Source organism: Choristoneura fumiferana, chromosome 27, assembly GCF_025370935.1.
Source record: "Choristoneura fumiferana chromosome 27, NRCan_CFum_1, whole genome shotgun sequence".
Lineage (NCBI taxonomy): Eukaryota > Metazoa > Arthropoda > Insecta > Lepidoptera > Tortricidae > Choristoneura > Choristoneura fumiferana.
Window position 1 is genome coordinate 5490744 of NC_133498.1, and position 20383 is coordinate 5511126.

At 39.9% G+C, this 20383-nt stretch overlaps 1 protein-coding gene across 1 annotated transcript in view; it reads right to left on the reverse strand.

Annotated features, from left to right (window-relative positions):
- Window positions 1–318: 318 nt before the first annotated feature.
- The window catches only part of pio (zona pellucida domain-containing protein piopio), a 68777-nt gene continuing 48712 nt past the window's right edge, over window positions 319–20383 (reverse strand). Inside the window, exons 4-10 of the mRNA XM_074108829.1 lie at window positions 18502–18643; window positions 6699–6868; window positions 6332–6410; window positions 4562–4704; window positions 3846–4002; window positions 3564–3689; window positions 319–2837 (exon numbers count right to left, since the gene is read on the reverse strand). Of these exons, the coding sequence (XP_073964930.1) occupies window positions 2649–2837; window positions 3564–3689; window positions 3846–4002; window positions 4562–4704; window positions 6332–6410; window positions 6699–6868; window positions 18502–18643 (1006 nt within the window). The 3' untranslated portion in view covers window positions 319–2648. The remainder of the gene's footprint in view (window positions 2838–3563; window positions 3690–3845; window positions 4003–4561; window positions 4705–6331; window positions 6411–6698; window positions 6869–18501; window positions 18644–20383) is intronic.

Consider the following 20383-nt stretch of genomic DNA (forward strand, 5'->3'; position numbering starts at 1 on the left):
CAGGAATAAGTTCTAAGATCTATTTATTAAAAAAAAACACAGCGTAACGGTAAAAGATAAAGCATCGTGAGACTCTAATCAGACCAGAAGGTACCAATGTGAAACACGAAGAGGTCAAAACCGAATAAAATATAATAATGCTACCTAGGCGTCAAAAATATCTATACACCTATTATATATCCAATGTCCCATATATAGCACACCTAGAATATAATTTAAAAAATCTACTGTATCACATATGAGATAGGGACATAGTATACACAGGGACTGTTATTGAAAATAAAACAAAAGATTTTTTTATCGTCAGTATATTTGTTAAAAAAAAAATATTACATACATTCTCGTGTCGATATGGTTCCAGAACCCCATTGTAATTAAAAAAAAAAACTAGTAAAGATATTAATTAGTTACACAATGAGGTAATTATGAAACACACATCGATTTTATTCGTTGCATATAGAAAAAAAGCAACTTAAAATATTAAGCAAACACTTTAGCACCGATTAATAAATGGCATAAAAGAAAGTCCTAACAATAACTTAAGGAATATGGCATCCACAAATTATTTAAAACAAAAGAAAAAAAGTTATTTATAAACAATTTCATCCTCATTTACGGAAGTTACGCGAAAATGACAAAATATACCAATTATTGGGATCAACTAAAAAAATTGTTAATTTTGAAATACACAGCTTTTAAATGGCAGTGACATCTGACAGAAATAGATAAGATAAAGTTAAGTCTCTCAAGAAGAGCTTCCCGCCACCTAAAAAGAAACGGTTCCTAAAAATTGCCATTTTTAAAGCACAATTCTTGGACCTTTATCACCCTTACGTTATAAAATACCAAATAAATTCATTCAATTCTGCATAGTAAAAAAATTACAAAATAAACAAATTTGTATTCGGATATTTAAATTTATAGTAGAGATTTTTAAGCGGCAATTACACTTAGTCGTTCGCCGCATGCTGCATGCGGCGACCGCAAAAGTGTAAAGAACACGGTAGTCGGCCGCATTCGGCGAGCGACAGCTGCCACCGCCTTAATATGGCCGCCGCAGTAGACGGACAGACTAATGTAAAGGCGACGGTCGTTCGCCGAAGTAGTTTAAAACAAATTCGGCGACCGCATTAGGTGAACGACGCAGTGTAATTGCCGCTTTATATTGCTTATTTGACTTTTTAAAGTGTTGGATATTCTTACACAGTTCTCCTGACGTGCTTGCCATTTAATTTATTTATTTTATCCCTTACCCATACTTTTCTAAGTATTGATACGAGACCAAAGCAGTTATTCTCAAAACTAAACAACCAGAGTAATCACGTTTTACTCGTACATATTTAATAAAGTATATTATAATTACGTACCGCAAGGCAACCTTTCACTTAAAAAATACAATTTTATTGTAATTATTAATATGTAAAAAAAATCGCAATTTAATATTGCAAAAAGGACGGATTCGATAGAATTATCACAATACATATAAATATGTAATTACATGGTACTGTCAATTCCTAAATACATAATAGTAAAATTAAAACTTAACCTAAATTTGACTGCATGGGTGTCCCCGCTAAAAGAATAGATGTCGCTAGTAGTTTTTGACAGCTGTAGGTACTATTTGTTTCACTCGCTCACAAATGATTCGCTTTTGAGAGAAAAGGACAGCAAGCATACGGTTAAAAATGTTCAAGTACTTTTACTTTCTATCAATATGCCAGCATCGATCTGTAGACATTTAGCGACATCTATCGATATTTTCCATACACGCCCACAAAAAACATTGCGTTTTAAATACCCAGTTAGCTGGGTCTTCGTTGTTTTTGACTACGTCAAAATGTTACAATATACAAAAGGAACACCTAATTTAATTTAATTTTTCAATTTTTAATTCGTATTTTTCACCCTACACATTCGATGTTTTTGAAACTTTTTTTGAAAGCTCAAATAAGCGGAATTTTTAAAGACTGGCGAGTGCTAGCCCATCGTCATTCTTTTTTTAATCTGATACTTTCCAAAAAAAATACTATAGAAAAATCGTATCTATGATTTTGATTTTTCACGGTACACAGTAGATGCAAATGCTAGGAACTGTAATTGCTAGTTATTGGTTAAAGTCGCATCTCAATTGAAATACGACGGCCCCGAATTGTCAATCAATTATTGTATTAAATTAGTGAAATTTTCATATCCATTAATATGGAACTTTATTATTTAGAGTCTAATTTCAAAATGAAAAATGTACAATTGTACCTGCGTGTAAGACAAGTTTTCAGATAAAATACAACGAAACACAATATCCATTATGCATTAGGCACATCTGTAACTAGCTCTAAGAACTAGATTAATATCGCGTATGAATTCGCCGCTTGAGGCGCTAGTGTAGCGAGAGGTCTCCGAAATGTCAAAATGTCACTGTATTTGGGTGAGCTACGCGGGCTTATTTATAATTAGAATAATTTTTTGAATATTTTGCAATACCTGAAATTAATTAGGGCATATGCGTTACGGGGCAATGAATGTCTGTGTTTTGAGACAGTTTTGTATTTCGGAAACCTTTGACCTCCCTTTTTTACGAACGAAATTTTTGAGGACATGAAAACTTTGCTCCGGAAATTGACGGAAAATAACTAAAGACGTGTGTTCTTTTAGCTAGCATGGGAATATCCTGTGTTGGTGTAAGGACCGCTGTATAAGGAGCTGCCGGAGTGGCTCTTGCCACGTCTTCTTGCCAGGATGCAGGCAATGGCTGCAAGCACACACGCCATGAGGATCACCCCAGCTATGCAGATACCGATGGCGAAGTTGCGCTGCGATATGCAGATCTCGTCGTCTTTCTGTCAAGGTTTAAAGATGTAAGTTTGAATTTGTTTACAATTGCACACACACACACTCACAACAATTGTTGAAAAACTTGTTGAGAAGCTTTGATAGCGCCAAGTGGAACATAGTTTTTCGATTTGATGATGACTGTAATTTGGATTGATCCCCAACGAGTGTATTTTGAATTGATCCCCAACGATTGTATTTTGGATTGATCCCCAACGAGTGTATTTTGAATTGATCCCCAACGACTGTATTTTGAATTGATCCCCAACGACTGTATTTTTAATTGATCCCCAACAACAACAATTTTGGTACAACACTTCCATCCTCACCATTTAGATAGTTGGCAGTCCTCTACCGTGGGTTTTTCCAGAAATTTCCTGGACCGATATGACCTTCAAGCCATCAAGAAAAGAGACTCCTACCAAAAAGGCCGGCAACGCACTTGTGACTCTTTTGGTGTTGCAGGTGTCCATGGGCGACGGTTATCGCTTACCATCACGCGATCCGTTTGCTCGTTTGCCCCTATTCCATAAATAAACTAGGGATCTTGGGGAACGAGCCTACTTCGTTCTCAAAGGGCCGGCAACGCATCTGTAACTCAAAGCATGTGGATGTCCATGGGCGGCGTTGATTCCTTTACACCACCTGCTCGCTTTCCCCCTATAATATATAAACAAAAATGCCCTTTCAATGTAGATGTTGACATGAGGTTTGTTTAGATTCCTTGTCGGTACCTTTTCGCTGGTGACTTCGTCATTGTCTGGAGAGTCTTGTTCGTTGACGTAGAGACCGGAGAACACCTCGACGGTGGCCGGCGTGGCCTCCTGTCGGCGCACGCGCCGCTTATGCGAGCACGGCTCCTGAAATATACATTTTCTTATACAACTCACGTCTCATATTAGCGTTGGTGGTAGGTAATACTAGCTTACACTTAGTAATTTTAGTCATCCTGTTTACTTAGGTAAAATTTCAATAAATAACTAAACATACGGCCTTCCTTCCGCAACAATACTCACGCAGTCAGTGGGGTGGTTGAGGTCACACAGTTTGACCTCGCACGTGTAATACACACTCGCGGTGTACGGGAACTTGTGAGCCGGGAACGACACTCGCGCGTCTTGCTTCTCAGGTCCGTATTGGAACATGCCCATTATCTCACCGTCTAGCGGACAGCTGAAAAATACAAAAGTGTGTAAAACGTGACGTTTTACTCGAGACGTTATATCCACACGAGCAGGCGAGGGTTTATAGTTAAGTCGAGGATGAAATGGGTTAGAATGACCTATACTATACACTCTGATTTTCACTACGATTGCAATAAAATTATAACGGCTAAGTTTGCTTGAGAATTATTAGTAGTTTAAGAATCATAGCAATAGTATAAAATATATCTTAACTTGGATTCCCCACAAAATACAAAATCCTTAGAAAAATATTATTTGATTTCTTCGCAACAGCTCCGGAACGCTATCTACTGTGTTAAAAAATGTAGTTGTGCTAAATACTTGTAATATTTAAGCCACATTGTAAATCTGTTAAAAAAAATATACCTCGTTGTGTTTCTTACCGGATTCTTCTCAACAGAGGTTTTTCCGAACCGGTGATAAATTTTTTGACATTCATAAGTGCTTGCCATAGCCTAAATTGAATAAAGGTATTTTGACTTTGACTATCTTAGGCGTGTCCGACACGCTCTTGGCCGGTTTGTTATGGTATGAAGTCTAAATCGTACCCGTCATCAGCGATGAGGCTCTGCTCAGCCCAGCCAAGTCCGTCCCGCACGGAGCAAGCTGACACTAGCAGCCCGAGCCGCCGCTGCCGCTCCAAGGACACCACCAGCGTCAGAGTATCCCCGATCCGGACGTTGGACGCCACCTACAAACAAACAATAAAATTGACATACATCTTTGAAATAAAACTGTGAGGCACAATAATTATTAAAATAAATACACGGTGAACGATCACGTATCACGTTCAGGGGTCATGGTCGGTTTTTCAGTCGATCTATCATTGAGAAGGAACCGCGGATTGGTTCGAAACAGCAGTCTATCGATTACAGCTCTTGAGATACGCTGAAATTTACACATAACGTGTATTTCTAATTGTGTTATTTTTAATTTTATTCGCAAAGTTAATGTTTTTCCTAAGACCGACTCTTGCTTAACCGGTGTTAAATGGTTTTTATATGCATTTTATTTACCGCTAGTGTTAATCCAAGTACGAGGATTGTTTAAAAGTTAAGACTTTACAGAGATAGAAAGACAAAAAATATTATTTAAAACTAGTGATTCTTTCGTCCACCTTACTCTCCTCTTTTAGGAGGGTTTTGGGACACTAAAGTAAAAACACTGAATGAATTAACATAAAAAGATAATGTGCTTTTATTTTTAGTCCTATATCTTATTAGGACTCTGTGACAGACAGGTAAACACACGAACAGTGAAGCGGCAGTAATAGGGCTTCGTTTATTATCATAGGCGTATATAGAGGGGGGACCGGGTGGGCCGTGCCCACCCCAGTATGGTCTAGTGGCCACCCCAGGATTTTGGGATACTGATTCAAAATTCTATAATACTGATATCTTCACACAAAAATCCAGGCCAGGCCCCCTGAAAATACGCCAATGTTTGTTATACTTGTGGTACGGAACCCTGAAAACGGTACTTGATTATCTTGGCTTAATCTTCTGACTATTTAAGAAATTTCGTGTTATTACCCCACTTTTAATGTTTGTAGAATAAACATACGGCCCGTAGAATTAATTAATAATATTCCTGCTAATTATATTCTACTTAATTTCGTATTCTTAACAACCGCTATATTACCGTTTTGCTACGGTACCATCTTAATTAAAAATCGAAAGAATAAAATTCATTAATTAATATGGCATAGGCAAGCTAAAACATTAACATAAACGGAACAAGAGCGTCACCACTCGCCAGCTATATGAAAGATGTTGGTATATAAACGATGGTTATGAAAGTGCAGACACAGTCAAAAGCACATGAAGGTATTTTTAAATGTCTATAGAAATGAGTCTTAGGCTTAGAGTTGCTCTGCGAGCTGTGGAGAGAGCCATGCTCGGGGTTTCTCTACGCGATCGAATCTGAAATGAGAAGATACGTAGAAGGAGGTTCACCGACATAGCCAAGAGAATTAGCTCGTTGAAGTGGCAATGGGCAGGCCATATAGCACGGAGAACAGTTAGCCATTGCAGAGGAAAAGTTTTCGCATGGAGAACGCGGATCGGTAAGCGCAGCGTAGGACACCCATTAACGGGAAGAACGGACGGCCTGGTTAAAGCTGCGGGTTCACGGTGGATGCAGGCCGCTTCCAACCGAAGTTACTGGATGTATATAGGGGAGGCCTATGTCTAACAGTGATCGTCCTACGGATGATATGATGTTAATCTGAGGGGGAAAGTCAGGTGCACTTCTCTGTTTCCCGTAGCAACGTCCTTGAAACAAGCAACCTATTGTCTTTATATAAGAATATTTGTAACCTGTTTATCTTCAGGGTCTCCTTTGTAAATCTTCATCGTGACGGATGGCAGCTGGCCGGAATCCTCGTCGAAATCCTCACTGAAATAGTAAAATAGTGTATGAGAGGCTAAGATTGATCACGGCAAGATCATTTAGGTGCATCCATCTACTAAAATTAAAAGGAATTATTTACCCAAACAAAATTAATGTAGCCAGCCTGAGAGTGATGGCTTAAGGCAGTATTTATTGCTTTTACTCCAGTTTCCTACAACCCACCAAAATAAGGAGCATAAAGTGGCGGAAAAAACCACCAAGCACATGTCTTATAGGAAATCAATGGTCATGAACCTTCATGGGATATTTCTGATAATACTGATGATAACTTACTCGTTGAGGGCATTGGAGCTGAGAGCCGAGGCTCGTGGGTAGACGTGGAAGTGGGCGAGGTCGCGGCGGCGGTAGCGGCAACGCACGTGGTAACCCCGGCCCTGGCCGGTCACCAGGCGGAGGTGAGGCTGGACTATGATGTTGTTGAAGTATTCTACGGTGCCGTCATCCTGTAAAAGTGTTTATTCCGTAAGTAGACTGCTAAGGGCTTTTTAAATGTGCCTTTCATCACAAAGAATGTGCGGCAGAAAGGTAGTAAGTATTTTATGAAATTATATTGGTTTTGGAAATATTTCTCTATCGTTATATATATGGAGTCCCTTAGGTAATACTAAACCTTTCAAGATGTACAGTCACCTGAATTAGTATATGCTACAGTGGAGCGTGCAAAAATGTCTGAAATGAAATGATTTTTATTTTACTGGAACCACACAGGTGTTACTTGTACATGTTAAGTTAGGTTAGCACCCATGCCTATTGCGATTGCGATTGTCTGACACGTCCTACTGGCCCTAGAAATAAAGTTGTATCAGATATTTATGCACTCTTTGTTGTGTCGGATATCGGCGCTGGTACAACTTATTTCTACCGAAAGGTATGACATAAAATAAGTACGTTACACTTAAGAGTTGACTATTTAGCTTCTGGTCTGTGTGTGGCGCGTTTAAAGTATCTCCAGCGGCCATAGATTGGTTGTAGTACCTTCTGCAACTTTACTTAAACATGCCACCACGCAGCAGTGCTTGACAGTGCCATGGCGTAAGGAGTTTATAGTCGGTGAAATATCAAGATAGGAACCAAAATAGAATCACCGACTTCAACTTGTTGCTGTACATGCCAAATCGCGTGACCGTGACCAAACGACGCTCACGGAATGTTAATTGTCAGATCTTTTACCATTTTGTTCGGCTACCGCCTGACGAAACGTATGTGAGCTTCACACGGACCCTCTGACCTTGGTGTTAGGTAATTGCATTCTTTCCTGGCAATTTCTTTTGACGTACCTAATCTGATGTGGAAATTACACTATGTTGACGATACGGTTTGTCGCTAATAAGCTGGTATATTGAAAAGTTCTAAATTTCAATTAGTCCGTTAGGTTATTTTTAGATAAACAATTTTGAAGATATTTAAGAAAATTGATGAAAATTGGCCCTCCCTTATCTCTGAATATGAAGGTACCAAGATATTGAAACCAATATAAAAAAATAGTTCTGTAGGTTTCAGAAAAACAAAGGTTGCTCTTATTTAAGTAACTGCAGGGATACCAACTTAACTTGATAACTTGTACTTATCATTCGTTTGATTGAGTTCAATTCCCACTCTATTTCCGTGCAAACACATTTGCAATGTACGAATGTTTGCGCGCATGTGAGTGCCCCCTCTTACATGCCTATTAGTGACACATTGATTAATCTATTTTAAATGTGTAACCAACAGTTTTTTTTAATTAACCCCCACTGTCTTGCCCAAGGACTTGCTACGTTTCGATTTAACAAAGCCCTCAAGCCACTGTCTTCATTATGTTTGGGTGAACCACCTTAACTTATGGTGACTAATGCCTTTACATATTCCGAAACGTTTCCGAATCGTGCGCAGGGTGCATGCACCGGACGTGACGTCACTTCCCCTCATTGTGCGTGTGGGCACCCTAACAATATTACGTTAGGCTCAGCAATATAGTTGTTAAGAATTGTCGGTTGCTAATAGAACAATGCTATTTTAATTTACTTTGTTTTCTTAGTTTTTATAGTTAAGAGAGTAGTTTTAATTGGACCGTTAGTTACGTTTTCAAAAAATATTTTTAGAATAGGAATTGGTTTTAGAATAGCACAGACATACCTCTTGCCGTGAGTGTCGTAAAAGGCGGGCAAGGGACCTGGAGGGCTACTACGAAATTCGAAAATCAAAGTTCGTATCGTACCGTCCTGCTGACGCTTATATTATTTAATACGAGAGTGAGAGCGACGGTACAATACAAACTTCGATTTTTGAAATTCGTACTAGTGCCTGATGTGGGCGTTCTCCATTGCCAACTATGAACGGTATGAACGGTGAAGGCAATGGGAAAGCACCACCATAATTGTCCTAAGAAAGTTCATCATGTAGGTCCACCACTGATCCTCATTCAATGACTACAACCACTCGGTCAAGAGTGTAGCGACTAAAAGACTCTACCCATTACACCGTGCCATACCATGACCGTGACATGAGGTTGTATCGAAAAGTATGAGGCTATGGCCACTAGCACGTTCCGTAACCAACCGTCGCCGTCGCGTGCCATGTATGCGTTTGACATTCCGTTATTGACACGTTCCTATTACGGTCATGGCATGATACGGTGTCATTACACCGCGATGAAAACTGGTAGGCACCTTTAGAAGAGACATGCGTGTGTGTATGTGAGTGTGACAGTTAACAGAGTATTATTTACTTCTACGACTTCTACTAATTATATTCTTGTGCTCCAAGAGGTCAAACTTCCGTCAATGTTTTCTAGCTATTAAAACTTAACAACAATCATAATCATAATCAATCATCGATGCGGTATTAATAAACCAAATGTTTAAATTAAGTCTAAGTTAAAATTCAAAAATCCTTCTAAAAATTAAATTTAAAGTCGTTATCATAAATCATAATCATCCATATGAAAGAAACAATGCTAAAGTGGGCTAATGGTGGTAATTAAGGTCAGCGAACTCTTGATCGAATGACATTTATTATTCCGCTCGACTGTACTTAGTGATGGTCGTGACCGGCCAATGTATTGTTTGACCGTACCGTTTTTTATTGAAATTTTCTTTTACTTGAAAATTTTTGATCGTACTGGATTTGTAGAAATAAATTTATTGAATAGCCCTAAATCGTAGGACCATTTAGTTCCTGACTCACGTTAAAACGTTCTCACAGTATGCGCCATAAAAATGAACAAATACCGAAATAATGTTTTAGACTTTCGCGGACATTACTAATATTATGATTTAAATTCGGGTTTTGTTCCGCGCATACACTTTGGAATCTGGCACTAATCACTGGATGGAGCTCCTCAAACCACGAGTCTTATCTACTGAACGCCATTACATAACTACCTCGATTAGTTAGGGAAGCTATCGAAATTATGAAATACCCAAACATAAATCGAGAAGATGGTTTTAAGTTGTCAAGTACGTGGTCACCACTCTTTCTTTCTTTCTAAATGGTTATAGTTAAACCGGATCGTGTTCGTGATAATACGAAAAAAGTGAGTGATACTGTGTGCGTTTTTTGCCGTGACTTTAAAGCGAGTTCGAGTTCCAGTAGTAGTGGACAACTTGTTAGGAAGAGGGTACATCGGTTAAGTCCGATTTATTTTCTGACTGACAGTTATACCAGCATACCCGCAATTCTCTAGTGATCATGGCGCATGCAACTGTGCCGAAATATCGAGCTGCTCTAAAATCAAGGTACCTACGCGGAATAAAACCGGAATTTAAATCATAAAATATCAAAGTGTTTTATTCATTAAACATGTCTAAAATGACAGTTGTATGTGAACTGACATGTGTAAAAGACATGTTCAAAGAATGTTTATTAAGTTGTGGCAAAGTAGACGGCACGGAAGTACAATCTAAAAATCATACTTCCCGCTTGCTCGTTTGAGACGAATGTGAGCAAGAGAGTCATATCATTTTGGATTCTACTTTCATGCCGTTTATTATAACACAGTTTTAATTATTTGTACCTTAACTGCCCTTGTTTAAGCAAGGTCCATTCAAAACCAGTATAAAAGTTAAATTTCTGCAACTTTTGCCGACCACATGCGCACAAGGCCACTTGAAAGGTCGCTTGTCTTTCTCCCACTACCCGCCTATAATTGGTGTTGCCGAGTGCTACTATTGTACGGTTGAGATTGGTATTTGGTTTCTATTGTTATAATTTGACACACACACACAAATATCACGCCTGTATTCCCAAATGGGGTAGGCAGAGCACACGAAACGTTACCGCTTCGAAGCCACTTTTAGCAATTTTAGGTTAAAGTTTGTCAAAGACGGTACAATAGAGACAGGTTGCTAGCCTGTCGCCTACAGTATACCTGAACCTATCCTTTGTCGCCTCTTACGACATCCACGGAAGAAATGGAGAGGTGTAATTCTAACCCGACACCAGACGGCCACATAATTTGACGTTGGAAAAAAATTGTTTTTAATCTAGGTTAGAAAAGTAGCTAAATTTTTACCCGACTCCCTAAAGGAGAGTCATTGTTTGTATGTTGTGTGTTTTCCGTACCAAATTTCATGTCTTATCCTACTCATTTTATAAATACGATAGTTTTATAAGTATGTGTGCTTGTTACTCCTTCACGCTACAACGCCTGTATGAATTTAGATGACATTTGATATTTAGATAGCTGGACATCTGGAATATTAAAAAGGCTACTTTTTATCCCGACATTCCCACGGGATCAGGATAAAAATCTGAAAATCTCATTCACTGCGATAAGAGAACATTTGGCGCGGGTGTTTTATATGAAATTAACGGATGTAATTTTTGGGAGTTTTAGTAATTATCCCGCCGGGAGTTTCAATTTAACAGCCGGATTTACGCGTGTAAAGTCGCGGGCAAAGTATATAGTGTTAAAAAAGCTTGTAAAAAGAACTTGTAGCCTTAAAACACGTTTAGCCGAGTCTAAGCTCATTCCACGGCTTATTATAGGCGCTGCAGTCCAGGCATTTAACTAAAAAAAAAACAAAATGGCGCAAACAGGTTGCGTAGGAGACGAGGCTGCGCGTGAGTGGCGAAGGTGAATCCGAGTATGGCGGGTGACGTCACGGCTGAGTAAGCAAGGTTGATGATCAATATCGACAATATGGATGGATCCGAGGTTTAGTCGTGCTTTGAAGGTAAGGTAAACGCCCGAGTGCCCGACACGCTAATGCCCAATAGATGACACCCTGCTGACACCTCTATTAGTAATGACATAACTTATATTTTATTTTAACTGCTTGGAATATTGTGACTACTAACTTAGGCGTAAGATTATTGTTACTAACACTATTATTATGGATTCCTCTTTCCGAAATAAATGATTATTATTATTCATCATCATCATCATCATCATCATCATCTCAGCCGTAGGACGTTCACTGTTGGACATAGGCCTCCCCCATAGACCTCCAGCTGGTTCGGTTGGCAGCGGCCGGCATCCACCGTGAACCTGCGGTTTTAACCAGGTCATCCGTCCATCTTGTTGGTGGACGTCCTACGCTGCGCTGCGTATTATTATTATTATAACATTAAAGATGCCAACTATTGGGACAGTGACGAGCACTCGTACGTTTACTTTAATAGGCTAGTGTTCTAAAAATTCTAATTAGTCTGCCAGTGAGATTATCACAAAATATTGGAAACGTATTTTTTCTTTTGTCAATTAAACTAAGAATGACGAAGATATAGCCATTTAAAGTTCCGCGTGCCACTATAGAACTTTGATGCACTTCATCTTTGTATTTTTTTTTGTTTGACTACTTGTACTTTTATTTATTCTTAGGTTTGACTAACAAAAGAAAAAATATGTATCTGATGATAATCTACTCGTACCTGACAGACTAATATTATTTTACTCAGGAAACGACTCAATTTAAACTTATCAAATTAAATTTTTAAATAACCGCCCATATAATACAATAAAAATAGCCACCCCATTTTAAAATAAAAAAGTGGTATCCAGTCCTAACGATTTAACTAACTGACCAAACGTGAACTATTTAGGTGGGGCAGGAGCGGGCAAAAAAAAATTAGGTGGTTAACTTCAAGAGTATTGTGCTCTAAGGTAAATGTCCCAGTGCTCGACACGCTAATGCCTAATAGACGACACCCTGCTGTCATCTCTGACATAAAATTTCAGATGACAACTACTGGGGCAGTGACGACCCGTACGTTTACCTTACAGTTGTCAGAACAAAAAAAGTACTCACAATCTTGACCGGTTTTTTTAATCCATCTTAAAACACAACCTACATTTTGGTCACGTAACACCGACCTCGGGACCGCAATACAGCCGTAATACAGCCTTTATAATGGTAAGTAGTTTGACAACACGCAACTAGCATTAGTTCATTATAAAAATACTTAGAAAAAGTACATTCACTATTGACAGACAAACTAAAGTTTGTTTTTACTACCTACTACAAGCCTAACTCGAATTAAGATTGGTTTTTTGGAATCTTTTTGTATATTTCAGTTTGTATTTTCAATCTAACTCGAATTGGCGACACGACAACACTATCGCCGTATCATGCTGCTTTGATACATCACCATCAGTCGGAAGACGTCTACTGTTGAAAAAAGATCCTAAACGCCACAATGAACGATAACTCGTCACTTGCATCCACCATCCCGCAACTCTCACGATGTGGTCAGTCCACTAGTGGGAGGCCTGTCAACGTTTCGTCTTCCGGTTCGTGGTCGCCACTCGAGGACTTTGCTTCTCCAAGTAGTTATCTATTCTTCAAGCTCTGTCGATGACTTTGCTCCTTCGGCGAATTTCCGTATTCTGTAGTCACTGGGGGCTACTACGAAATTTGAAAATCGAAGTTCGTATCGTACTCTTCCTCTCACACTCGTACTTTCATCGGCAAGATACGAAGTTAGAATTTTTTACTTTGTACTATAGAGACTTATATTTGATATACATACAAATCAAACTTCTACGTCAGATATTTTTAGGCATTCAAGCTCAAAAATACACACCGATAAGCAAGTCGTCAATGTAAACAGGATGTAACGCACGTCTCATTAACGCCTAAACAACCATCACTTTACATAACCGTTCCTGAGTTACATAAATTGATTAGACACACAGAAGGCTGTATCAATTGGCGACTAGCCCACGTTTTATTAAGGTCTTTACTTATGTAATGGGTCTTCCGTTTAAAGGCCTATTCAAATATAAGCAGTACAGTCACCAGCACCAATATCTGACACAACAAGCGTCCACAAATATCTGATACGACTATTTCTAGGGCCGGAAGGACGTGTCAGATATTTTTGCACGCTCCACTGTGGCAGATATTAATGCTGGTGACTGTACCTGCTACAGCAATAGATGACTTTTTTAATTTACCTAATAGTCTTTTTTATGTAACTTTCTCTTTTTTCTTTTTTTTCCAAATTGATAGTCTGTTTGTTCTTAACAATGAATCTATTATGTTCATGAAAATGGTATCGACTGGAGACTGTAACACAGTGAAAACTAACACAGTCTCCAGGGTTCATATTGTAATTATACATGTGTTTTGAACAATAAAGATTTATTATTATTAATATGAGTTGGAATGATGATGAGGTATTCTACATTAGACCTCTAGGCTCGCAACGCATCGGCAATCCTCTAGTGTTGCGGGTGTCTGGCGGTGCCGCTTGCCCTTTTGTCACGTTATTTCATAAAATACTTAAATGCGACCTAGCTCGTAAATATCTCAAAGTCAACCTTCACACTTCGAACAAACTAAACTAAATATTGACGATCCTAAACTAACTCCACTTCATCAGTCTGTCAAACATTACGAAAAACGAGTCAACATACAACAAAAACAGACGGAACAAATATGACGTTGTGACGAAATAAAGAAGACAAGGTTTTTGTATGTTTACATTACTACCAAATGTAAAATAATTGAGATTGGTTTTTTGGAATCTTTTTGTATTTTTTATTTCAATTCCAAATTTTTACTTTTACGGTCATCCCGTAAAACCTAAATTGAAAATACAAACTGAAATATAGATGCACAGATAAAACAGAAAAATAAGACCATCACTGGGAATCGAACCCAGGTCCTCGGTAATCCGTACCGCGTGCTATACCGCTACACCACTGATGGTCAACGGTACCGACACGAATTTCCTCTATGCACCTCATATCTCAGCTTGTTTGTTTCTTACTTAGTCACTTAAGCAGTGACGCTAGCGACATCTATGCCGTAGCCCTCATCGAGAAACTTTTTCGGCAACTTTTTGAATTTGACTTTAATAATATACCAAAAGTGTATTTAATTATGCCTTTGCTTTAAATTGCATATCGACATCTATCTATATATAGACTGCACGTTTCTTACATTAAAAACAGCGCACAAAATAAGTTCACAGTGCGGTTTGGTGAATTTTTCACTATAGTTTTTTGACGTCCGTGACAGCAGGTCTACTACGAAATTCACAAATCGAAGTCCGTATCGTACCATCCCTCTCACTCTCGTTTTAAATAATATATGCGTCGGCGAGACGGTACGATAAACGAACTTCTATTTTCGTTTTCGTAGTAGTCCTACAGGGGTCGTTTCAAAGCAATATTGATGATTGCAGGAAGGAAATTGCAGTAGGTAAGTACCTAATATTCCCTATACTATACTGTGGCTTTTGGTAAATAATGAGGCTTTGTACATAAATTAGAAACACCCTTCTGTTCATCTTTGTGTATAGAAGGTAGAGACAAGTTGTATATTTTTAAGCCCATAATATTAATTAAAGTAACTAACGGTTCACGTGAGTTAAGCTGGCGGTAATATCTAGAATAATAAATAAATGACTACGTCTTAACTCCTCTACCGCCCCATACCTACATATCACCTGCATTCCATGCACTATCATTACCATGTCATATAAACACGCATCACTTGACGTAACAGAGCATTAGTGTTGCCAGGTCCGATTGGATTAAAAACGGGACAGATACTAGATTACTCTATACTACTTGATTCTATACTCTAGTAGACTCTCTCTCTCATGATAAACAAATCGGGATTTAGGGTTCCAGATCGAGACAATTTTTTTTAAATAGAAGCTTAATTAATTGCTTTTATTCGCAACTAATATTACTTATTTTTTTTAATCGTACAATAATAGTTAAACTTGCTGGAATTAGTTAGTTTATTAAAGTTCAATAATTAAGTTAATTAAGTTTAATTATTTCATTACTTTATAGATTGTTTAGTCTTATGTGCCTAAACATTTTTTTTTTTGGTCATAATGGCTAAATATGTGACACAGTCAATATTGTTATCCAACCTTCCCAAAAGGAGAATGAATGAAATGAATGAGTAAATGTCAAAATCCTGCTGTCATTACACGACATGTTGTAGCTGGTGTGTAATCATACACCTGTGTACACCTTATTTAATGCAAATAAAGATTCTGATTCTAATTGATTTATTGGGACATTAAGGCCTCTTTCCCAGACCCTTGTAAATTGAGACGTCCCGCGTAAAACGTGATGCCTGGCAACACTACTCAATGGATTCCCAATGCAAGTCGTATTCTTAAGCTGGGTTAAGACTTGCAAGAAAAATCGTGCAACTTGCAATACATTGCGAGGCCGTAAAGCCAACGAGTTTGAACTGGTCAATCGAGCGGCGCAATGTAATGCAACATGCACAACTTTTCTTGGAAGTCTAAACCCGGCTTTATACGACTTGCGCGCAGATGCGTATCACGCGCTTCCCGATGTTATGCAACGCGTGACCGACGCGGAGCTAGGCTCGACGTACATAGAGAAGTCTCAAATAAGGTATAGGTAGAGCCACTAGAGTTGAGATCATCACACAAGAACATGTCGTGTAATGACAGCAGGATTTTGACATTTACTCGTTCATTTCATTCATTCTCCTTTTGTGCAATCAGTTCATTTTCTAGCTGTGTGTGTAATCATTCACTTCAACTCAACAATAAGTCGCGACTCCAATAAAAAAACCGGCCAAGAGCATGTCGGACACCCCCGAAATAGGGTTCCGTAGCAAAACTTTGGACTTCGTTGTAAAGGGCCAGCAGGGCTACTACGAAACTCGAACTTCGTGTCGTGCGGTCCCTCTCGCTCTCGTATTAAATAGTATAGCGTCAGAGGGACCGCACGACACGAACTTCGAGTTTCGAGTTTCGTAGTAGCCCAGCTGGTGCTGTGTGTGCGCCGCGTCTTACCGCGAGGTGCGCGCGCATCGTTCGGTGACAGGACAATGGCCGACGTAACTGTTCACGCGTCTGCCGACATTTGTCGTCGGATAAGGATCGCCATGCGACTAATATTGGAGGTAGTGCTAAAGATTGTGAATCAACAATCAGTATTAAAAGTAGCTGCCATTTTTTAACCGACGAAAAAAACGGAGGAGGCTCTCAAGTCAACGCGTATATTTTTTTTTGTATGTATGACCAAAGAAGTATAGCCGTGGTGGCCTAGTGGTTTGACCTATCGCCTCTCAAGCAGAGGGTCGTGGGTTCGAATCCCGGCTCGCACCTCTGAGTTTTTCGAAATTCGTGTGCGGAATTACATTTGAAATTTACCACGAGCTTTGCGGTGAAGGAAAACATCGTGAGGATACCTGCACAAACCTGCGAAGCGATTCAATGGTGCGTGCGAAGTTCTACTGGGCCCGCTTTCTGTCTGTGGTGTTCTAGCTCTAAGATGATTTCAATAAACAGATTCCAATTCTTTTTTTACGTGAAAGCGAATTTCCTTACGGTGGTTCTCATAGTTCTACAACTGTGAGACACTACTGTTGTTTTGCAGGTGGTAGGACCTTGTGCAAGGTTCGCCCGGATAGCTACCACCATCTTGCTCGCTAATCCTGCCGTGAAGCAGCAGTGTTTGCACTGTTGTGTTTCGAAAAGGAGAGCTAGACAGCGGGTGAAATTACTGGCACTTGAGGTATCCCATCTTAGGCCTCTAGGTTGGCAACGCATCTGCAATACCCCTGGTGTTGCAGGTGTCTATGGGTGGTGGTGATCTCTTACCATCAGGTGACCCACTTGCTAGTTTGCCATCCAGTCGAATAAAAAAAAAAGTTGTGCCTAATTAAAATAGATGCAGCCACTTTTGCGATATTGAACTTTAAAATGACAATGTCAATTTAACTTGGTTAAGTTATGCTAGCTGAATTATACGAGTACAGTGTGTTACCGGCAGCAAGGCTTTTTTTAAGGGAGGTTGAAGTAACGTATTTCTGTAACTTACTTAACCCTGACATTAATGTAATTAATAAACTAAAATTCAGACTGTTCACTTTCTAACAAAATTATTATTGCCAGCAATGTACAGCAAAGTAAATTGACAAAAGTGTAATGACAGCCGACAGATACTTTGATTATTACTTGTCAATTTACTTTGCTGTACATTGCTGGCAATTATAATTTGCATCCTTGTCTCAGTTTGTATTTTCGATATGGTTTCACGGGATACCCGTAAAAGTAACAAATTTAGAGTTGAATTTAAAAAAAATACAAAAAGACTCGAAAAAAACAATCATAATTTGATTGCTTAGTAGCGACATCTCTTGTCTGTGTGAGCGGTTGGTTCCGAAAGAATGTGACGTCTGTCGACGCAACATAGATGTCGCTAGTGCTGCTGCTTAAGTAGCATAGTAGAAATAAGCAACCTGAGATATGTATGTATGCATAGGAAAAATTCGTATCTAGATTCCTGACCAGCAGTGGTGTAGGGGTTATAGCACGCAGCACGGATTGCTGAGGACCTGGGTTCGATTCCCAGTGCTGGTCTCTATTTCTGGTTTTTCTGTGTATCCTTTTGTCAGTTTGTATTTTCGATATGGTTTCACGGGATACCCGTAAAAGTAACAAATTTGGAGTTCAAATAAAAAAAAAAACACAAAAAGACTCCAAAAACCAATGATAATTATAATTTTGTTAGTTAACGAAGTCTGAATTTTAGTTTATTAATTAAATTAATGTCATGGTTAAGTTACAGACATACGTTACTTTAACCTCCCATTAAAAAAGCCTGGCTGCCGGTAACACACTGTAGAAGTGTAAACACACTTACATTGTCAGTAGACATGGTGTTGCAGCCCTTGAGTGGCACAGTATACTGGAGGTCGCCCCGCGCGGCCACGTACTCTCGCAAGCAGGATGAGTTACTGCCCAGTCCGGCCGGGTAGACTATGCCGTTGAAGGTGTCGTAGTCGCTGGAAGAATGGAATATCGTGGTAAGCCGCCTACTAGAGTGGAATCCTTAACCAACAAAATATACAACGTGTGACTTCCATAAGAACATATATTTTAAGGGCTGAAAGCATACTCATACTCATACTCATGCTCTTTTATTGGTAATATCATTATTACATGTCATTTTGTTAAATTATAAGCCCTAATGAACGTAATCCGTTGTCCGTTGTCCGTGGGGTGGCCGGACAAGAATAGCTCCCCCCCATCTCATTCCGTTGGGTGTCGTAGAAGGCGACTAAGGGAAAAATCCAGAAGACGGGCAGCAGCGTCTTCTGCGTAAACCATCAGCAAACACTGCGATCCCCAAGCCGCCTGCCAAGCGTGGGGATTATGGCAACCCCCCCCCCCCCAAAAAAAAAATGATAGGTACAAATAAGCCGCGGCCCTAGTCCCCGGCAGCTCCTTTATCCCTGGCCTTGGTAGCGGGCCAGGTAACGGAGGAGCAAGGGGTGCGAAGAATCTCCGGGTGACTCCTCGCTACCATCCCCACCGGACATTGGCCCTGGCCACGCACAACATTCGCACGCTGAGGACAGATGAGAAAATCATTGAGCTGGAGGAAGAATTGAGTAGTTTGCGTTGGGACATCATGGGATTATCGGAAGTCCGACGAAAGGGGCAGGATACGATAATCCTGGAGTCTGGCAACATGCTCTTCTTCCGGGAAGGAGACCGAAAGTCTCAGGGTGGTGTCGGGTTTCTCGTCCGCAAGTCCCTCATTAATAACGTGGTAAAAGTCGATAGTGTGTCGAGCAGGGTAGCATACCTGATACTCAGAATCACCGATAGGTATTCGTTGAAGGTTATCCAGGTGTATGCGCCAACCTCGACACACCCTGACGATGAAGTAGAGGCTATGTATGAAGAAATCTCTCAAGCCATACATTCCTCCGAGACATATTTCACCGTTGTTATGGGGACTTCAATGCTAAGGTGGGCACTCAGAATGGCGATGAGTTGAGAGTGGGGCCGTACGGTTATGGGCAGCGGAACCAAAGGGGCCAGCGGCTGGTCGACTTCTTGGAGAAGGAGGAGCTCTACGTAATGAACTCCTTTTTCCAGAAGCGACCATCCAGGAAGTGGACGTGGATCGGCCCCGATGGTTCAGTCAGAAATGAGATTGACTTCATTATGACGACCAAGAAGCGAATATTCAGTGATGTCTCTGTGATCAACAGGGTGAAAACCGGAAGTGATCATCGTATTGTCAGAGGCACACTGAATATTAATGTGAAGCTAGAACGGTCACGTCTTGTGAAGTCCACGCTCCGTCCTTGTCCTGCCAAATCCAGAACCCCGAAAGCTTTCAACTCTTATTGCATAATCGCTTCCAGTGCCTAGCCGAATGCAAAACAGCGGACGAGATCAACAACGGGCTGGTAGAAACTGTTCAGGCCGTGGGGTCCCAGTTCTTCAAGACTCCGCGCCGGAAAAGACCTCAGAAGCTCTCCAATGAAACCATTAAATTAATGGAACTTCGGAACGAGATGAGGCTGCAATCTTCAACTGACATGTCGGAATATGGCAGACTTAATAGGCGAATCTCAAAATCCATGCGACACGATGTGCGTGCCTTTAATACTGCACGTATTAAGGAAGCAATTGAGCGGAACCAGGGCTCTAAAGTGTTTGCAAAGAATTCGTCTATTGGGAAAAGCCAAATGACTAAGTTGAAGATCGACGATGGCAGTATCATCTCA